At 42.0% G+C, this 21,535-nt stretch overlaps 1 protein-coding gene across 2 annotated transcripts in view; it reads right to left on the bottom strand.

Annotated features, from left to right (window-relative positions):
* Window positions 1-21,535, bottom strand: part of TNS3 (tensin 3) — a 242,280-nt gene that overhangs the window by 143,782 nt on the left and 76,963 nt on the right. For both annotated transcript variants that reach the window (XM_069859719.1, XM_069859720.1), the window contains exon 4: window positions 2,742-2,780. In XM_069859719.1, coding sequence (XP_069715820.1) covers window positions 2,742-2,780 — 39 coding nt within the window. The remainder of the gene's footprint in view (window positions 1-2,741; window positions 2,781-21,535) is intronic.

The raw sequence follows: 21,535 nt of genomic DNA, 5'->3' as shown, positions 1-21,535 counted from the left end.
GATCACTCCTTAACTGCCTTAAAACGGACACATTATGCAGTGGTAATGACCATTTAGCCAGTGAAGTAATTTTAAGATAAGAATCCATGCACGCTAAGGGATTCAGGCCTTCACATCACATTTCATCACCACAAAACAATTGGCAGGATATGTGAGGGGCTCTGAAGAACAAAGATTTCAGTTCCTTTAATCTTTTCTAAGATACAATATCATTAGGGATGAAAAATCTAAAAATTACCTCAAAACCTTCCACTGGCGTTACTTTCTTTTTTTCTTTTAAAAGTAAAAAATGAAAACAGAATTATTTGGAGCTTTAAGGTTAAGGCCTAAACCTTCACTTCTTTTTGCAGAAACAGAGGATAAAAATTTATTTAAGAAAAACATGTGTAGTTGTTAGCAATTTTTTTGGAAAAAAATAAGAAACAACAATTACAGGTAAGGTTGCTTAAACAGACTTGCCATTTTTTATTTTTACAAAATTTTAGGAGAACTGTTATATAGGCTAAGTTAGCTCTTAGATAAAAAAACAGTGACCATGGAACTTTTCCTTCCCCCTTTTTTAAAAATCTTTGGGTCTTGCTATATATCTCTATAAGCTAAGTCCACTGCCACAAATAACCCATTGCGTCTTCATGAAATAAATAGGTCATCTTTACTAAACATTTTACCTGAGCTACACTAATATTGTCCTCCTTTCTCCCATCAGAGGAATGTGCATGCCCACATAAAGTTAGTAGTATTAGAACACTTAATAGCAGCTGGTTTATATATTAGCATCCAAAACACCTAACAGCTGCACTGGGCTGATATACGAGGGTCCTCATGTCATTACAAAGCTTCAAGACACATGGCTCATCAGAAATAGGAAGAGGGCCTCTTTGGAAACAGACATCCAAGCTGAAAGCAATCAATAAAACCCACATTCCAAAGACCAGCAGCATCTGTATGTTTCCTCAGGCTTCAATAGCCTTCCAACAAACATGCTACCGAGAGTTTAACTACAGTTCTTAGCGTAAGCCACATTAAGGAACAATAAAGGCAACCATTACATTGGCTAAATATATGTAGTACTAATTTAGAGCAGCTGTTTGTGTCACTTATTTATGAGAAATGAAAAGCTAGAATTTCTTGGCTGCAACGAATGGGGATAAACCCACGGTTCAGCAGCAAGTTTTGATCGAGTACAGTCCTTCCCTCCCTAATATCTAAAGAGTTCAACTACTTATTCTTGACCTTCTCAATATTTTACACTCAAAATGGCTTGCAGCTAACATGGTAACAGAAAAATAGAACTCTTCACCAAACAGGTAAAATTTGTTTGTGCACAAGGACGACTCCTACCATAAAATGTCACCAAGTTTCATATTAAAAGCAAAACACATTGCCCAATCTCACTTTATGTGTGCAATATGTTCTTATTACTATGTAGTGAAAATATTTCACCCACAATTTTCCTTGTTAGAAATTTAAATAGAATTCTACCTTTTCTTTTGCCTAAAACTAGTAAATCTTTTATTCAAGGACTTAACATATATCTGGGCACACCACTTCTAGTAAACTAGAACAGGTTAGGCCACTTTTGCCATCCATACTGTTCAACTGTCAGCAGGTCACAAAGTCACCCGGGCCTAGATCATCAGCACTGCCCCATGTTCACAGTGCACATAAAACAAATTCAACCAAAATTATTAATGGTAATGACTGGTAACATATCCCACAGGTTGCAGTACGTTTAAAATTGTTGCCAATGAGATTCAGCAAACTTTGCATGTCAGAATCAATACCCAAACTGTGTGCAGAACACAAAAGAAAGAGCAACCACAGTTCCCACAGTATGTCTAATGTTGTGAGTTGCAGACCTAAGAAAGGAGTTGTTTTCTATTCATAATTTTACCAGTAATGCCATACAGGACTCTCAGATTCTGACATGGGTTAATTCATATAATTGCTGGGTCAAAACTAGGAGATACCGCCTATGAGTTGATATTCACATTACTCATAATACCATGATTTAGGTTTCCAGTCTTTCTTTTAAAGGAAAATAATTAAGAAAAGCATGAAACAACAGTTCTAAAGCGTCTTTTAATTTCTGTGATGCACATTATGTAAATATTACCTGTATTTTTCCAGCAGGGAAACCAAGACACAAAAATACGTAAAGTGACCTGGTCAACTTAAATAGCAAGGCAGAAGTGAGATGTAGTATTCCCAACTGCCAGTGGCTGCACCACATATCTACAATGCACAGTTCACCGCTGACACTTGGGCATTAGCTGCTGGCTGATTAGTCCTAGTAATGACACTAGCAGGTGGCAGTGCTGATTCAGTAAAAAACTACTATACCCCATCCTCCAGGCATCATTCCCTTGGAGCTAAAATAACCAAATTCAGTCACTCAAGCCAGAAAACACTTGTCACTTTCCTAACCTGAGCAAGCATGGGTCAACTTACTCTCTTCCACCACCAACAAAACGTAACAGGCAGGTCGCCCACTCCATTGTAACAATAATCCTAAACAGCAGAAATCGTTTCACCCAGTTAATCCTGAGCCTTGCAAAATGCTCAATAAAACAACCAGATTCCTGCAAGGGACAGGACACAGTAACAACCTTCAGGAATAAACCTTTGACTTACCAAGACCACACAGGGGAATTGTGATAGCATAGTATGGGTGATCATGGGAGGCTACAGGAAGAATATAACCTATAATCGAATAAATCAGTAGTGCCAAAACCACTTACCAGTTCATAGTTGCTTGGAAAAAAGCAGGGTGTCACCACCTGGAATAAAACATAAAAATACAATAAGGAAAAAAAACGATACTTTCTTTGGAGATCACAGAATCACAGAGCAGCAGGGGTGGGAAGGAATCTCTGGAGATCATCTAGTCCAATCCTACGGCTAAAGTAGGTTCACCTAGTGCAGGCGGCACATGAATGTATCCAGGCAGGTTTTGAATATCTCCAGAGAATAGGACTCCACAACCTTCCTGGGCAGCCTGTTCCACTGCTCTGTCACTTTCATAGCACAGAAGGTTTTCTTCATGCTCAGATGGAAATGAAAAGTCTGTCCCCATCCTCCTAACACCCACCCTTTAGATATTCATAAGAATTGATAAGATCCCCTCTCAGTCTTCTCTCCAGGCTAAATGGACCCAGGTCTCTTCCTCTGGCACAAGAGAGATCACAGAATCATTAGGTTGGAAAAGACCCACAGGATCATCAAGTCCAACCATTCCTATCAATCACTAAATCAGCCTCCAGTCAAATGGAACTTCCCCAGTCAGCCAGGACCACTGGAAGTTGATGGAAAGGGGTTTGGCAAGCACATCCACCAGCTCCCTTAATACTCTTGGGTGGATCCCATCTGGCCCCATAGACTTGTGGGTGTCTAATCGGCCAAGCAAGTCTCTAACCACCTCCTCTTGAATCACGGGAGCTTTGTTCTGCTCCTCTAGCTCCTGGGGATGTACACAGAGGGAACAACTTTCCATACTATTAAAGACTGAGGCAAAGAAGGCATTAAGTACCTCAGTCTTGTCCTCATCCCCTGACACTGTTGTTCCTGCTGCATCCAATAGGGACTGAATATTCTCCCTAATTCTCCTTTTACTGTTAATGTATTTATAGAAATATTTTTTACTGTCTTTCACAGACTTGGCCAACCTGATTTCTAGTTGGGCCTTAGCCCTCCTTATATTTTCTCTGCACGATCTCACTTCCCTCCCTATAGTCCACACAAAATGCTTGTCCCTTCTTCCAAAGCTCACAGACATTCCTCTTCTTTTTGATGTCTGTCACGATCTCCCTACTCAGCCAAGCTGGTTTTTACCCCCGCCAGCTCCTCTTCCAGAACATGGGGACAACTTGCTCCTGAGCTGCTAGGATTTCCTTTTTGAAGAGCTCCCAGCCCTTGTGGGCTCCCTTGCACTTAGGGACTGTCTCCCATGGGACTTTGCCAACCAGCCTTCTGAACAGTCCGAAGTCTGCCCTCTGGAAGTTTAATGTGACTGGTCTGCTAAGCCCTCCTCTTCACCTCACCTAGAACTGAAAAACCTATCATCTCATGATCACTTTGTCCCAGGCATCCTCGAACTAGCACCTCCCCCAGATGCTCCAACTCCTTGTCTTTCTTGAGCTGGGGAGCCCAGAACTGGATGCTTGTGCGTCCAGATGCAGCCTCCCTAGGGCAGAGTAGAGGATAACATCCCTCAGCCTGCTAGCCACAGTCTTCTTTATGCACTCCATGAGGGCACATCGCTGGTTCATGGTTAGCTTGTTGTCCACCACAACTCCCAAGTACTCCTCCGCAGACCTGCTTTCCAGCAGATCAACCCCTAAACTTCACTGGTGCATGAGGTTATTCCTCCCTAGGTGCAGGACTCTACACTTGCCTTTGTTGAATTTCATTAGATTCCTCTCTGCCCGACTTTCCAGCCTGTCCAGATCTCACCGAATGGCAGCACGGCCTTCTGGTTTATCAGTCACTCCTCCCAGCCGTGTCAACAGCAAGTTTTCTGAGGATAAACTCTGTTCCCTCATCCAGGTCATTGACGAGTATGTCAAACAAGACTGAGCCCTGTACTGACCCCTGAGGAACACCACTGGCCACAGCCTTCCAAACAGACTCTGCACTACCAATGATAACACTCTGAACTCTGTCATCCAGCCAGTTCTCAATTCATCTCATTGCCCACTCATCTAAACCACACTTCCTAAGCTTACCTATGAGGATGCTGTAGGAGACGCTGTCAAGTGCCTTGCTGAAGTCAAGGTAGACAACATGCACTCAGCTAGTTATAACATCACATGCAGATATCAGATGGGTCAAGTATCATTTCTCCTTGGTGAATCTATGCTGACCACTCCCAAGAACCTTCTTTTCCTCCAGAAGCATGGAGATGACATTCAGAATGAGCTGTTTCATCACCTTTCCAGGGATGGAGGTGAGGCTAACTGGCTTGTAGTTTTCTGGGTCCTCCTTCTTGTCCCTTTTGAAGACTGAAACAACACTGGCTTTTCCCCATCTCTCAGGCACCTCTCCCATTTTTCATGATCTTTCAAAGCTGATGGAAAGTGGTTTAGTAATAACACCTGCCAGCGTGCTCAGGATTCAGGGGTGCATCCTGTCAGGGCCCAATCCTATTGACTGAGCTCCCTGAAATACTGTGAAAACCAGCTAGAGTCAAAGGGGCACCAACCAGACCAGACACAGAATCTCAGTCTCCACAGCTTCTCTCAGCGGCATTACTTTGACATCTCCCTGTGGAACTAGCATTAGCTCAGTGCTAACACAGTGCTTGGCTCACATGCTGTAATCAGTGAAACAGAGTGACGAATAATGGCTTCCCTCAGGTCACAAACACAAGGCAACATGGAGGGCTTTTTCCCCGCTCCATCCTCTGTAGCGCTCTTCTAATATCATTTCTGTTTCAATAAATAAGTATTCTGCTTTTCAAGTAATATAGACCTACAGAGTTCCCAATATCTTACCCTTGTCTTGGATTTTTTTTATGGGCTGTGGGGTATGCAAAGCAAGCAGAACAGACTTTCTGTGGAATGCCATAATTTCAGAGGCTTAGCTTCAAGTTAAAGCACTTCCTGTGAAGAACATGTTCTGCATACATCACACAAAAAAAAAATCCTCAATCAACCTTGTTTGAATATTGAAAAAACACATCACAAAGAAAGCCAGGAAAAGCATGACTCACTTGGATTATGTGATGATCTACGGTAAAGTATGTGTTAGTTTCTTTCCATGTTTCTATTCAGCAGGCACCCTCAGACCTCACACATACAGTCAAAAAACTGTGAGTCACTAATTTACACCATTCAGCTGGCCTTCAGGAGTAATGAATACTCACTTTAACAAGCACCTTGAGGTTAACCCCAGTAAAAATCTGTTTCACCTTCACAATTACAGCTCTTCAGGACAGATTTCCTTCTCAGACAGCAGAGTGGAACCAAAAACTCTGGGGCAACACCTGGATTACAAAGCTGGAGTTGTTCTCTCAGGAACTGTTGTGTGAGCTGTTTACCAGCTCTCAAGTCGTGATATACATAAAAGGTTACTGAGCAGAAGCAGCCTGATGTGTCATTTATAAACCTTAGAAGAACAAAATGAAGATACAGCCCACGCAGCAGACCAAGATGCAGGAACTAAGAAGATCACTAATCCTGTACGCAACACAGACAAAAAGAGATATACCTGAACACATCAAGACAACCCACTCCAGTCTTAAGTGTCAGGAACAGCTTTTAAGCACTACCATAGACAGGATGGCATTTACACCTCCATAAGTACTTGTAAAAAAGATATCTCTGACTCTCAACACTTCTTAAATCACAGAGTAATGATAACAAGAAAAAAAAAAGTAGGATATTGATTTTCAGCTCCCAGCCTCCTCGTGATCTCCACACTATCCCTTAAAGAAAACAGCACAGATACGAAACCTTCAGGTTTGTCTGCTACACCCTCTAAGTCCTCAGTGGGCTTGCAAGTCCAAAGTCTTAACAAGCTGCATTGCTGCAGCTCATTTCATGACTGCCACTCATGATTCACTGGTCTGTCCAACCAAACACCCATACTGAACATACAGAAGTTGTTAACTAAGCTGTCACGATAGCATTCCTGTTGCTTAAAGTAAAGACAACATCCGCCTCTCTGACCTCCTGCCTGACATAGCATGTAAAGCTTAATATGCTCCTGACATAGCATGTAAAACTTAATATGCTCCTTTCAATTACAGCCACCAATTCCCCTCTTAAGTCAAAACAGCAAACCACTAAGCAGAGCATTCCATAGCAGGAAGAACCAATGTCAATGCACCTTGCACCACTACCACGAGCAGCAAACACTGCCTCTGTAGAGAAAAGAATGGGCCCAGTCATCCAATTGGTCATGCAATTATTTATTATAAGCACAAAAAAGATCAGGTTTTGGTTATGTTCCCATTCACAACAGCTAAGGTTAAAATAGATTTTTTTAAAAAATGAAATTTCAACAATTACTTTTCTTTCATTGCCTATACAAGGAAGTAAAGAGAGAATTCACAAAATCCCCACAGGAAGTGGGCATGCTGGCTGAGTAGCACAGTGGAAAAGCAGAGATGAACTAATATTACATGCTCACACAATTAATAATGACAAACACTGCACAACAGAATTGTGAACCCTGGAGCACATAAATATCATCTCTGCTCTCTCCCATCCCTCCATTGCTAAATACGCTACAGAAATCAAGCATCTCCTTCCCTCTTGGCTAAGCAAACCACAACTCTTCTGAAACCTCCTTCATAATTAGAGCTGGCTCATTGTCTAAGAAAAAGAAACATCTCCTTTATTCTCACAAAAGGAGAACTAGAAAAGAACTTCAGCAGAGAATAACAGATCTTTTTTGGCAGATCTGTGGCATCTTATTCAGGCAACTCACACAGATTCAGGAGTGTGAGAAGATGAGAGCTAACTGTACAGGTAACACTTGATTTTTTTCCTCTCTGAGCTTCACTATATCCACAATGACTGTATGTTCTCATGAGCAGTAGCACCAATTCTTCCACTGTTAATCCAAACAGTCTAAAAGCAAAATATCTGATGTGTTCACAGGTAACAGAGAGACTATCACAAGGTCTAGATAGCCTAAGTTGAAGATACGCTAGTGGCTTCAAATCTTTACCTGGTTTGCAAAATGTGCTAAAAATCAGCATTTAGAGGAAGAAGTACAGAGCTGGAAAGCCAGATTGCAGAATCTCAAGCCAGTATCAGGGCAAGAAAAGAAAATGGAGTATAAATTTCTCACTCATTGGTTTAAAGTTACAAACACTGTGTGCCTCCCTGCACAAAACAAACTTCAGAAAGACTTCTCTGACCCCCAACTCAAGCTACAGTTAATCCTAAAAAAAAGACATTTGCAATTATCTGTTTTATCAGCTTCCTATAGCATCTTTATTCTCATAAGAAATACAATGAATATGTATTAGTGCAATATTTCATAGTTCCATACAACTAAGGTACATTTAGCTCTGTACTTCTCCACATTCACGCACTAACAAGCATTCCCAGAACACAGAAGTGTCTTGCCTGATTTTCAAAAGTAGTTTTTTCTTCAGTGCCCGGCACTTATACACACATGCATACAAGCACGTTAGCCTACTCATAAAAAAAAGCAAGCAAGTATTTTAAAGACAAACTACCCGTCCTTGCATACACATATGGAAACGCTTTCCTAGTGTGACGCTTCCTGAATCGAGCCTTAGTCTGAAAAAGTCCCATACTGATAGAAAAAAATTAAAATAATTACTTTGATGAGGATTTCTGACTCCAATGTATCTGCAGGTAATTTTCCTTCATATGACTTAGACAAATCGGTTAATGAGTAACTGATCAATGCAAGATAAATGTTGACTCACATAAGAAAAATGTCAACAAATGGCAGAATATCTGGCATTAAGGAAATAAAATGTGTCCCCATTTCCTGTAACACAGACATAACAGTGCCCCCCACTTTTGCAAAACGGGTCATTTGCTGGGATAGCTGTTATTTACATTTCAAGGCTTTTTTTCCCTCCCAGACAAATCTTTCATTTTTATCTTCCTTACTACTTATAAATAAGTAGATGATCTTTCAGAAGAAGTAGTGTCTTCAAAGAATGAGCTCGTTATTACCAAAGGTGCATTTCAAAGTTCAAATCTCAAACCTTATCATACTGTTTTTGCCGAAGTAATTTAACCATTTGGCTACAATGAATAACTTTCTTCCAAGCTACAGTTTTGCCAAGTAAGCAATGCCAGCATGCCTAACCCAGGTTGTGTGTCACACAAAGAATGTGTAGGGGGAGGAATTCTCATAAAATATACAGGCTAAATAACCAGTTTATGCTAATTCACTACTAATGATGTTATAAAATTTATGAGAAAGGGTGAAAAGAGCAGTAAAATGAAGCCAGTGACATCCTCTGCACAATGCAAAGTTACAGTGACGCTAGGACACCTTGTGACTTGCAAAAATGACTGTCAGGAGCCCAAACAGTAAGCCCAAAAAAATATTTTATATGTGTCTTTATATATATGTATATACACACAGACACACACACTTAAAATCTACAGCTTTGGATTTTTTGGTCTTGATAACGTAAGAAACTTCTTTACTTAGATTTTTTCTTTTGACATGCCCATCAGTTATAGACCCCTTTTTCTCCAATCCACTCCCCAAAACACTCAAATCACAAACTTCCTTACTCACCAAAGAAACAAATTAAAGGATATTAAGAGCACTGTATCTTCAAATAACTGTGTTCTTAAGGACACAACTGATAACATGAAAAAATAAAAAATATAGATCTAAACTCTAGAATAAAAAGGGAAACTATTGGGATATCAATTTGGGATTAAAAAGCTACTATAGTAATACTTTCTTTTTTTTAAACGACATGCTAATATCACACAGCTGGAGATATCTAACTCAGACTTTTTCCCTAGAAATATCAGGTATTTTCAGCACTTCATAGCAGAAAGCAGAGCTCTAAAATGTGCCAGAAACCCACTGAATTCTCCTCTTAGAACTAAGCATTTTTGGATACTTTGAAAACAGCAGCCCTAAAGGAATACATCTCAAACACAGCAGAATCTGAACAAGCACTTCGCAGTCACTAAAATATTTTAATAAACAAGATAAAATTGTGTTCCCAAAAAGAAATAAGAATAGGTACAGTAAAATCAGCACTGAGATTCGGTGCAGCTATACACCACTTCCACCCTCACTTCGGAACAAAATCTTTTGCCTTAAGGAAACAACCCTCCTACTTGATTAGCATAAAGCAGTCTTGAAGTTAAGTTTGGAAGAAATAAATTACAAACCTGCAAAGACAAGTACAGCTGAGAAAGTGGTAATGGGCTTGGCTCTTCATTATCAATAAAATACAAAGATTTATTCATATACCTTTGTATTCATGCATCCTGCAGCAAGCGGAAGCCAATTAACATCAGAAAAGCTTCCTAACACATTACATTCTTCTCTCACCTAGTTCTATGACAAAGTTCCTACAGAGAAAGACAAAACAAACACAGCCAGGAGCTCTCTGAATTCAAACCCAAACTCCAACAGTAATATTTTAGCACCATTTTATTTATTTCTCAGCTTCAGTATATTTTATCTGCTGAAATAACACTAACACTACGTGTATCGACCTCATCTAAGTGCAAAGAGAATCAGACAAAGCTTGAGAAACTCTCCACAAGCTTCTTGGAAAAAACATGAGTAACTGAGTACTGTAACATCTGTGTCACGTTCCTACAGTCCTGACCCATGCAAAACTCTTTCCTGTCTACTTAGGATTACTTATGAAGCAAAGTCTGAAATCAGCACCTGAAATAAAAAGCTAAGTAGCTTCAGGAGGTATTCAAAAATTCAGCATATTTATATATGTGTAAACCCCCATTTCATGATATAAAGCTGTTTCAGATGAAGTTACTGAAGGAAAATAAAGCTTTCATAAGTAACGACGAATGCAGTCATCCTAAGATACAGGAATGTATTGCTCACATATCTTTGCCACCACAAAGTCTGGCTTTCTTCCATGCTGTGATATTTGATCTTTCAAAGTCAGTCCACACCTAGAACACAGACAGCGCCAGACATTTGGTACACAGGCCATTTGGGGAAAAAAAAAAAAAAAAAAGTTAAAATACAAGAACCTCTTCAGCACTCCAATGAAACAGAAGACTCCTAGAATAAAAATCCAATGAGTTTCTACTGAAAACTGCAAACCAGCAGCCACAGATTAAGTCCTCTCCTTTATCAGATCACTGGATTTGCTCCTCGCTGGAAGCGAAGGTGGAAATGGCGTATAGCTGCACCAAATCTCAGCGTTGATTTTACTGTACCTATTCTTATTTCTTCCTGGGAACACAGTTTTATCTTGGTTATTAAAATATTGTAGTGACTGCAAAGGAATTCAGAAGCAAAGGACAAGAAACTCAGTCGGAACTTGGGTGTAGCTAAAAGGGATTAAACCAGCCAGCAGGAGCCAAGATGCTAAAGCTAGATTTTTACTGAACTTTGCACTAGCCCTCTGCACTTTGGTGTAGTTTGCCAATCTGAACCATAAATGGAGTGCTAGCTACTGTCATTTCAGTTAATCTGTTCAACCACAGGTGTATAAATTTGGCTGAAACTATTTGATGTCAGGTGAGTGAAAAAAAACAGACTCTTTGCTCAAAATGTCTCATTTTGCCAAGTCATTAAAAAAATCTTTTTTAAATCCCGATTTTGGCAATTGCACACATCTTTGAGAGACTTGACCTTTTTCTTTGCATCAAATGTGACCTCTCCAAGCTTAATTAGGTGCACATTCCTCAGAGAACCAGGTTATCCTTTTAGGATTCCAGGCTTATTTATTTTGTTATAATCCCCATGAGAAAACATGCTTCATTTGCAAAGTCAAATAGATTTTACAACATTACCAGGCAGGGAGGATCCTTGCAAGCAAGGGGAATATAGTTCTGTGGATATTTTTTTCTCCCAAAAGAACCAACTATCAGCATGGACTGGATTTTATTGAGGGGAAACAAGCTGTACACCAGGCCTATTTTACCTTAGAATTTTGGACCTTTAATATATCTGTTTTTCTCAGGCTTTTAGTCTGCTTCCAGCATCTAAGCAATGGTGATAAGACACAGGCATTATGGTTCCTGTGGTCACAAATGGCACCACACAGTCAACAGTATCAGAAGCTTTAGGAAGAGGGGAGAGGAGCTTTGTCATGGTAAGCTGCAGAAATCACTGCTGAGCCCACAGGTTTCACTGCTTCCAATGTGCTTCTGAAGTCTGAGACAGATGCCCATCAAATGAAAGTATTAAAGATAACATGAAAGCAATATTTAAAGAATAAACTTGGGTTAAAATGGTGGGGTGATTTTTTAATATATATTACAAAGAAGAAGGAAGCATAGTAGAGGAAGAGGGCTCCAGAAGGCAGCAACCCCAGACTTTTCTACTGAACACCACAGAAAGATATGAAGGCAGAAGTCAAATGTCAGACTTTTTGGTAAATTAATGAGGTTTGCGGGGTTTTGTGTGGTTTTTTATTTCCCTAGAGTTCCTGGTGGGATAGGGGAGAAAACTGGAAGAGTAATAGCAGGAAAACTTGTGAGCTGACATAAAGACAGTTCAATAAGTGATGTAAAAGCCACACACGCAAGCAAAGCAAACCAAGGAATTCATTCAGTACTTCCCAGTGGCATGCAGGTGTTCAGCCATCTCCAGGAAAGCAGGGCTCCATCACACATAATGTTACTTGGGAAACATATGACAATTCCAAATGTACAGAATACCCCTTTGGCCAGTTGGGGTCAGCTGTCCTGGCTGTGTCCCCTCCCAACTTCTTGTGCACCCTTAGCCTACTCACTGGCAGGGTGGTGTGAGGAGCAGACAAGGCCCTGACTCCATGTAAGCACGGTTCCACAGTAATTAAAGCATCATTATCAAAACTGTTTCCAGCACAAATGCAAAACATAGTCCCATACTAGGTAGCTACTATGAAGAAAGCTACCTAGCTAAAACCACCACATTCTCCACCCCTTATTCCATACCATTTACATCATGTTAAGGTATCATACTATCTGATACATTCTCACTAACAACCACGTCCCCAACCATCTTTTGACACAATATACAGATACCCCTTCATCTACTGAAGTATCTTTCTAGAAATAATTACTAGTAAAATGCTACAAATTCCTATGTTGTCACACAGAAGTAGTAAAAGTAAATTCTAACAAAGCTTAGACATTTCAGCTTAAAGAAAATGTCAGTATTTCTGGGAAAACTAGCAAGCAAACAACAAACCTTGAAGTTGTGCCAGCTGAGTCTTGCACAACATAGCCAGCCACCTGAAATAAAGTCCAAAATGGGAGGTTTTATCTAAAAACACTAGCATTCTTTAACATACTTTTTCATTTTTAGAAAGCCCCAGCAAGTTAACTGCCAAATACACAATGCACCAGCACAGCACTTCTGCTACTTAAACAATGCAAGGGTTATGCCCATAAAAAGCAATGTCAAGTCCTCATGTCCCTCACTAGCTTACAGTTCTGGACGGATCCAAAGATTTATTCATTACACAGTTCACTACAATGACATTGTATCTAACAGAGGGCAAAATATTTTGTAGACAGGAGGATCAGCAAAATAATGCTTCTGGGTAGAATCAAGAAAAATGTGAAGACCCTTCTGAGCAGCAAATGTCATTTACAAAACTCAGATAGTAATCCCTTGGACTTCAGCTGCAAACATTTTATTCTAGCCTAATGCTGCGCAGCACTAATGGTTGCATGCATGGGTACATAAACATAGGCAGTGCTAAACACTGCCTATGAAGAAAAACACCCTTGAAGTCTTCAGCCTTATTGAAGGTGTCAGATTTATGGAATCCCACAAAAACATGTCAACTACAGAGGTTTGTTCAGATAGTTATTTCCTAGAAGGAACATAACACAAGCTTTCATTTCCTTTCAGGTAGTTGTACACAGTGATACGGTCTCCCCTCAGCCTCCTTTTCTCTAGGCTACAGAACTCCAGTTCCCTCAGCTGCTCCTCATAAGGCTTGTGCTCCAGACCTTTCACCAGCTTTGTTGCCCTTCTCTGGACACACTCCAGGACCTCAACATCCTTCTTGTACTGAGTGGCCGAAAACTGAACACTGTACTCAAGGTGCAGCCGTACCAGCGCAGGGGGATAATAACTTCCCTGTTCCTGCTGGCCACACCATTTCTGATACAAGCCAGGATGCTGCTGGCCTTCTTGGACACCTGGGCACACTGTTGGCTCAAGATCAGCTGGCTGTCAACCAGCACCCTAAGGACCATTTCATCCAGTCAAATTTCCAGCCACTCTTTTTTTGAAGCCTGGAGGGTTGCATAGGGTTACTGTGACCCAACTGAAGGACCCAGCATTTGGCCTTATTAAACCCCATACAATTGGCCTTGGCCCACTTATCCAGCCTGTCCAGAGCCCTCTGCAGAGCTTCCCTACCCTCAAGCAGATCAACACTCCCACCCAATTTGGTGTCATCTGCAAACTTACTGAGGGAGCACTCAATACTTTTGTCCGGGTCATTGATAAACAGAAATGGCCCCAGCACTGAGTCCTGGGGAACACCACTTGTGACTGGCCACCAGCTGGATTTAACTCCACTCACCACAACCCTTTGTGGCCAGCCATCCAGCCAGTGTTTCACCCATTGAAGCGTATGCCCGAAGCCATGAGCCCCCAGCTTCTCTAGGGGAAAGCTGTGGAAAAACGTGACAAAGGCTTTACTGAATTTGACTTTCCTTCATCCACTAAATGGGTCATCTGGTCGTAGAGGGAGATTAGTTTAGTCAAGCAGGACCTGCCCTTTCATGAACCCATGCTGGTTGGGTCTAATCACCTGGTTGTCTTGCACATGTCTGGTGAGTGCATTCAAGATCACAGAATCTTAGAATCACCAAGTTGGAAAAGACCCACTGGATTATCGAGTCCAACCATTCCTATCAGTTACTAAACCATGCCCCTCAGCACCTCATCCATCCATCCTTTAAACACCTCCAGGGAAGGTGACTCAAGCACCTCCCTGGGCAGACTGTTCCAGTGCCCAGTGACCCTTTCTATGGAAATTTCTCTCTGATATCTAGTCTGAACCTCCCCTGGCGTAGCTTGAGGCCATTCCCCCTTGTCCTATCCCCTGTCACTTGGGAGAAGAGACCAGCACCCTCCTCCTTTCAGGTAGCTGTAGAGAGCCATAAGGTCTCCCCTCAGCCTCTTCTCCAGGCTAAACAACTCCAGTTCCTTCAGCAGCTCCTCATAAGACTTGTTCTCCAGCCCCTTCACCAGCTTCGTTGCTCTTCTCTGGACTCGCTCCAGAGCCTCAACATCCTTCTTGTGGTGAGGGGCCCAGAACTGAACATAGTATTCGAAATGCAGTCTCACCAGTGCCAAGTACAGGGGCAGAATAACCTGCTTGGACCTGCTGGCCACACTGTTTCTGATACAAGCCAAGATACTACTGGGCTTGCAGTCCTTCTCTGCCAGGCAGCTTTACAGCCATTCTCCCCCAAGCTTGTAGCACTGCACAAGGTAGTTTTGACCTAAGTGCAGGACTAGGGACTTGGCTTTCTTGGACCTCATACCGTTGGTCACAGCCCATTGATCCAACCTGTCTAGATCCATATGCAGAGTTCCCTCCTCTCCAGCAGATCAACACTTCTGCCCAGCTTCATGTCAACCGCTCCATAATTTTCCTTGGCAATGAGGTTAGGTTGACAGGCCTGTAGCTCCCTGGATCCTTCATCCAGTCCTTCCTGTAGATGAGCATCACACTGGCAAACCTCCAGTCATCTGGAATCTCCATCGTTAACCAGGACTGCTGATAAACGAGGAAGGGTGGTTTGGAAAGTTCCTCCGCTAGCCCCCACAGTACTCTTTGGTGAAACCCATCCAGCCATATAGACTTGTGAGCGTTGAGATGGTGTAGCAAGCCATTAATTGCTTCCTTCTGGATTTTGGGGTGTTTATTCTGCTCTCTGTCCCTGTCTTTCAGCACAGGGGGCTGAATACCCTGGGGATAACTGGTCTGATGCAAAGAAGGCATTAAGTACCTCAGCCTTCTCCTCATCCTCTATAGGAACGTTCCCCCTGCATTCAATAAAGGCTAGAGATTCTCCTCAGCTCTCTTGTTGTTGATGACGTGTTTGTAAAAACATGTTTTGCTATCTCTTACAACAGTGGCCAGATCGAGTTCTAACTGGGTTTTTGCCTTTCTAATTTTCTCTCCACATGATCTAACGAGATCCCTGTACTCTTCTTGAGTTGCTTCTCCTTCTTCCAAAAGTGGCAAACGCTCCTTTTTTTTTTTTCTCCTGAGTCTCAGCAAAAAGCTTCCTGTTCAGCCAGTCTGGTTTGTCTTCTGGCACATATGGACAGCCTGCTCCTGTGCCTTTAAGACCTCCTTCTGGAAGAAGGTCCAGCGTTTCTGGACCCCTTTGCCCTTCAGGACTGCCTCTCAAGGGAATCTCTCAACCAGTCCCCTGAACAGGCCAAAGTCTGCCCTCTAGAAGTCCATGGCAGTGGTCTTGCTACCCCTCCTCATTACTTCACCAGGAATTTAGAACTCTTATTTCACAGTCACTAAGCCCAAGACAGACTCCAACCACCACATCTCCCAGCAGTCCTCCTCTGTTTGTAAACAGCAGGTCAAGCAAGGCACCTCCTCTGTCTGGCTCACTTATCAGCTGTGTCAGGAAGTTGTCTTCCAAATGCTCCAGAAACCTCCTAGACTGTTTTCTCTCTGCTGCAGCAGATGTCCAGTAAGTTGGAAGTTCCCCATGAGAGCAAGGGCTAGTAATTGTGAGAGTTCTGCCAGCCACTAGTACAATGTTTCATCTACGTCTTCATCCTGGTTTAGTGGTCTGTTTCCCAGTAGGATATCTGACTCATTTGCCTTCCCCTTCATCCCTACCCATAAGCACTCAACCTTGTCATCACAATCATTGAGCTCTATACAATCAAAACCCTCCTAACATACACAACTGTCAGCCTCTGGCCTGGACAGGCGCACACTCTCCTGGGTAGAAAACTGGTTGGATGGCCGGGGCCAGAGAGTGGTGGTAAATGGCATTAAATCCAGCTGGAGGCCAGTGACAAGTGGGGTTCCCTAGGTCTCAGGGCTGAGTTCAGCCTTGTTCAATGACCTGGATGAAGCCATTGAGTGCACCCTTAGCAAGTTTGCAAACAATACTAAGCAGGGAAGAAGAGTGGATCTGATGGAGGGTAGGGAGGCACTGCAAAGGGATCTGAACAGGCTGGACCGCTGGGCTGAGTCCAATGGCATGAGGTTTAACAAGGCCAAGTGCCGGGTCCTGCACTTGGGGCACAACAACCCTATGCAGTGCTACAGACTAGGAGAAGTCTGTCTAGAAAGCTGCCTGGAGGAGAGGGACCTGGGGGTGTTGGTTGACAGCCGACTGAACATGAGCCAGCAGTGTGCCCAGGTGGCCAAGAAGGCCAATGGCATCTTGGCTTGTATCAGAAACAGCGTGACCAGCAGGTCCAGGGAGGTTATTCTCCCTCTGTACTCGGCACCAGTGAGACCGCTCCTTGAATACTGTGTTCAGTTCTGGGCCCCTCACCACAAGAAGAATGTTGAGGCTCTGGAGCGAGTCCAGAGAAGAGCAACAAAGCTGGTGAAAGGGCTGGAGAACAGGCCTTATGAGGAACGGCTGAGAGAGCTGGGGTTGTTTAGCCTGGAGAAGAGGAGGCTGAGGGAGACCTCATTGCTCTCTACAAGCACCTAAAAGGAGGTTGTGGAGTGGAGGGTGCTGGCCTCTTCTCCCAAGTGACAGGGGACAGGACACGAGGGAATGGCCTCAAGCTCCGCCAGGGGGAGTTTAGGCTGGACATTAGGAAAATATTTTTCACAGAAAGGGTCATTGGGCACTGGAACAGTCTGCCCAGGGAGGTGCTTGAGTCACCTTCCCTGGAGGTGTTTAAGGGATGGGTGGACGAGGCACTGAGTGGCATGGTGTACTGTTTCATAGGAATGGTTGGACTCAATGATCTGGTGGGTCTTTTCCAACCTGGTGATTCTATGATAATAAGAATGCATTGTCCATAACGCAATTCTGAACAGTAAATTGCACTGTTTAAAAGATCTGAAAAAAAATTCATATAACCGTAAATTTCAGATGTAGTTATGAGGATGTTGGAATGAATTGCAATGACTTACATCAGACCTCTGTTTACGGAGAAGCCTGACTCAGGGGGAAGGGCACAGCAGGATCAATGGGGGAGAAGAGTACCTCACATAGTTGCTTTATTTCATGTATGCTACTAAGACAAAGGCACATAAGAGAGGGAACATGACATATCTGTCAGCCACTGAGTGCTAACTGCTATAGTAGACATCATTTCAGTAGACTAAACTAATTTTCAGGTAAGTAAACAAAGCAATAATTCATGTGACTTGCCTTGGAACTCTTGGCCAAATATGACAGAAAATATGCCATCTCTTTTCCTTAACCTTACACAAAACAGGGAAGGATCTTTACTTCTTGCTCCAAAAAAAACCCACAAGAAATTGTCATATGGAAGCGCACCATATGTTTCTCTCACAAGTATCTGTCCCACCAGTCTGTCAAGGGCCACTCATTTTCTTCACAGAGTAAAAGCATCTGCTTTCATGTCCATCTACTGCAAGAGTCAGAGCTCAGCCCTACAATGTTAACAAGGCTGCCTCAAGTAAGCACAAGGTCTATTCAACAAACCACTTCCATAAGTACCCAAGTGACAAAAGAAAATAAAACTTTTGAGAGCCAATGCAGCTTGTTCTTTCAGTCTCCAAACTGAAAACATTTGACCAACGTTAGCCTCTATCTATCTATCTATCTACAGACACACAGGTGGATAGGAAGTTCTTTATTTTCACCATACAAGTTGAACATGCAACCCAGGACCAACACCAACTATCATTCCTTAACTTTTCTGGCTGTGACTCTCTCCCTCCCATCTACAGTGCTGCTAGTTATCTTATTTATAATAATACAAGTTAAATATTTGTTTATTTCTATGCACTTTTCTGTAATCATGTTCATATTTCCTAGAATGTTAAACAGACTAAAAAAGAAAGATTCAGATATCTATCACAAGGGACCATGGATTTGGAGGCAGTGGTGAGCCACCTTTCAATCCTCTTCAATTGGCAACAGCTTAAACAGTTTAAGGAAAAAGGAAGAGCAGGGTCAAGGGAAAAAATATGCAATGTTTTATCAGATACAAATGCCTAGAGGAAATAAAAAAAGAACAAGAGAGAGCATGGTCTTTGAGAAAATCAGCAGGACAAAGTAATACAGAATTTATACCTTTCACACTGAAAACAATTTGTCACTTTATAAATTATAAAATGCTAAAAGCATTATTATAAATAAGTTGTTTCTCTACAAAAAAATAAACTACAGAATATGAAAGTAATGTATTGTTTGGTCTAGCTTTGCCAGCATTCAAGTGGTATACTATAGCTCAGGAAACTTGTTGAAACAAGGATTTTAGTCCGTTAACACAAAATTCTGAAACTTTGATTTAATCTGCACTCCACTGAGACGTCTAAGACAGCTTCTTAAAAGGTGAAGGAAGAAGCATGCTGAATCAAGCTCATAAAATAATCTTACTGGAACTGGAAAAAGCCATAGGGCCTATGATATTAGATTCTTCGAAACACCATTTCAGGCTAGCCAAGAATCAAACTGTATTACATAAAGAAAATGTTGTCTTGACTTAAGCAGGGCAAAAATATCTTCCAGGTTGAATTCACAAGCAAAGACATAAAGCTGGACCACACTAGATTCAGCAAAAGACTTCAGCAAATACTTAAGCTTACTGGTTGTAAGAAAATTTAAACATTTGCTTATAAATTTAATCAAATCAGTTTGTTCAAGACAGAGAATTAGCATACAAGAAATAAATCAAGAAAACATAGTAAAGAGGCTCCAACTTTCATCCTTCCCACATGACAGGAGATAGAAACTGGTTTTCAAATGTCCAGACTTCAAAGAATAAAGTTTGGCTAGAGTCACAAGATGATGCTCTATACCACTTACCCAGCTGAGAGTGAAAGATGGTATCCCAGGACAGAGAGCTAAGAGAAAGCCTTGTGGTGGGACAAACAAGTATTCCTACCCCATATGCAGAGACACTTGGCTGGAGACAAATCTACAAAACACAGGGGACTCAAGATCCCAGAGCAAAATCCAGAGCAAAGCCCTAGAGCAGTAGACATGCTACAGCTTCAGAAACCTCAGGAAACATTAATTAGATCTGTATGTCTGAACAAATAGCCACACACAAACATTTCCAAGTGAAATACACGAAGACAAACGCCATACTAGATAGTAATTACCTAAATGAACCAGGGTTTGTATAGCAAAACAAAAGTCTTTCAGAATTCATTCTTACAATGTTTTTCAAAGTGAAAACAAAAATCTGCCTTTCCAAGAGTTTTAAAATAAAGTACATGCAGGAATAGCAAACGCTTTCCTCTAGAGAGTTTTCCTACTCCTAACACTTTAAAAAGAAAAAGCACAGATGACTAAAGGACAAAAAAGAAAATATTGTATAGTACATTAAGATAGTAGTATACGCTGATGTAACATAATAATTTTAAAAGTTGACTTCAGTTCTAAATAAGCCTTCTGCAAAATCAAATATCTTAAAACAGCTAATCGAGGTCAATGACATCATTACTAAGGGCTTCCCATGATCATTAGAGGTACCATTATGGTTCAGCAAGACTCTGATGCCACTCACACAGGGCAGCATTTTTAGCATGTCTTTTATATCAACATGAAGAAAAGTACGGTTCATCAGGCCTCCCTGGTGAGCACACATACATGTCAGCAAGGCGTACATACTCACTAGGAGTCTGCACAGTCAGAATATTAGAAAAGCCACATTACAGACAAAACCACGTGGTTTTCTATTAACATTTATCAAGTTTCTGAGGCTTAGAGCAATAGGGCTGTCCTAGCTCAGCACTGCCAATGCACACCACACTAATGGGTGCAGAAGAGGCCCGTCAAGCAGCATGCAGGCAAAACAGCTGTCCTGAGAATTCAAATGCTTCTACAGACCCTGGTGCGCACCAAGATCTCTGACGCTGAACTGCTAGGGATGTAGCAAACAGTTTCACAAGTGGGCTATGAGAGTTCACACAGGCTATGAGAGTTGACATCTTCAGACTGACTGACCAGGTCCTTAATGACACAACCCATTCAGAGCTCTATCCCCTAGAATGCAATTAAATCACTTCAGTCCCAAGTACCTCACTGCTTTTCATCTGAACAAACTTGCCTGGGAGACATGTTCACATATTCATTACTCTCTGCATGTAATAATACTTCCTGACATCTGTTCTGACTTTGTGGATCCTTAATTTCCATTAATTCATTCCTGTAGCCATGCATCCACCCTCTCCTTCAGGGCTAAATTGCAAACAGTCATCTGACAGAGAGGATATATTTCTTAAGATTTTATATCCAGACAACCACCATGTTCACTTTTTTGTTTGGGTTTGGTTTTGGTTTGGTTTTTTTTTCCACTCACAATGCCAGGACAGGGGAGTTAGGGCTTTTGGAGCTTTTTCTTCAGTTGGGTTTTGCGTTAACTTCCTTTTACAGCTCATCCAATTTTTACACCAACATCCACCCGCATCATCTAGTGGAGTTATGCTACATAATTTCAAATCCTTCTGCAACCTGCTGCAAGGAAGAACTTCTTCATTATGTGGGTGGTGAGGCACTGGCACAGGTTGCCCAGGGAAGGTGTGACTGCCCCATCCCTGGAGGTGTCCAAGGCCAGGTTGGATGGGGCCTTGGGCAGCCTGATCTAGTGGGACGCGCCCCTGCCCATGGCAGGGGGGTTGGAACCAGATGATGTTTAAGGTCCTTTCCAATCCAGACTATTCTATGATTCTAACCAACATGACCCCAAATGCAAGAGCCTAAACTGGTGC

The sequence above is a fragment of the Phaenicophaeus curvirostris genome, chromosome 6 (assembly GCF_032191515.1).
Source record: "Phaenicophaeus curvirostris isolate KB17595 chromosome 6, BPBGC_Pcur_1.0, whole genome shotgun sequence".
Classification (NCBI taxonomy): domain Eukaryota; kingdom Metazoa; phylum Chordata; class Aves; order Cuculiformes; family Cuculidae; genus Phaenicophaeus; species Phaenicophaeus curvirostris.
The sequence above is the reverse complement of the archived record's forward strand: the minus strand, read 5'-3'. Positions and strand labels throughout refer to the sequence as shown.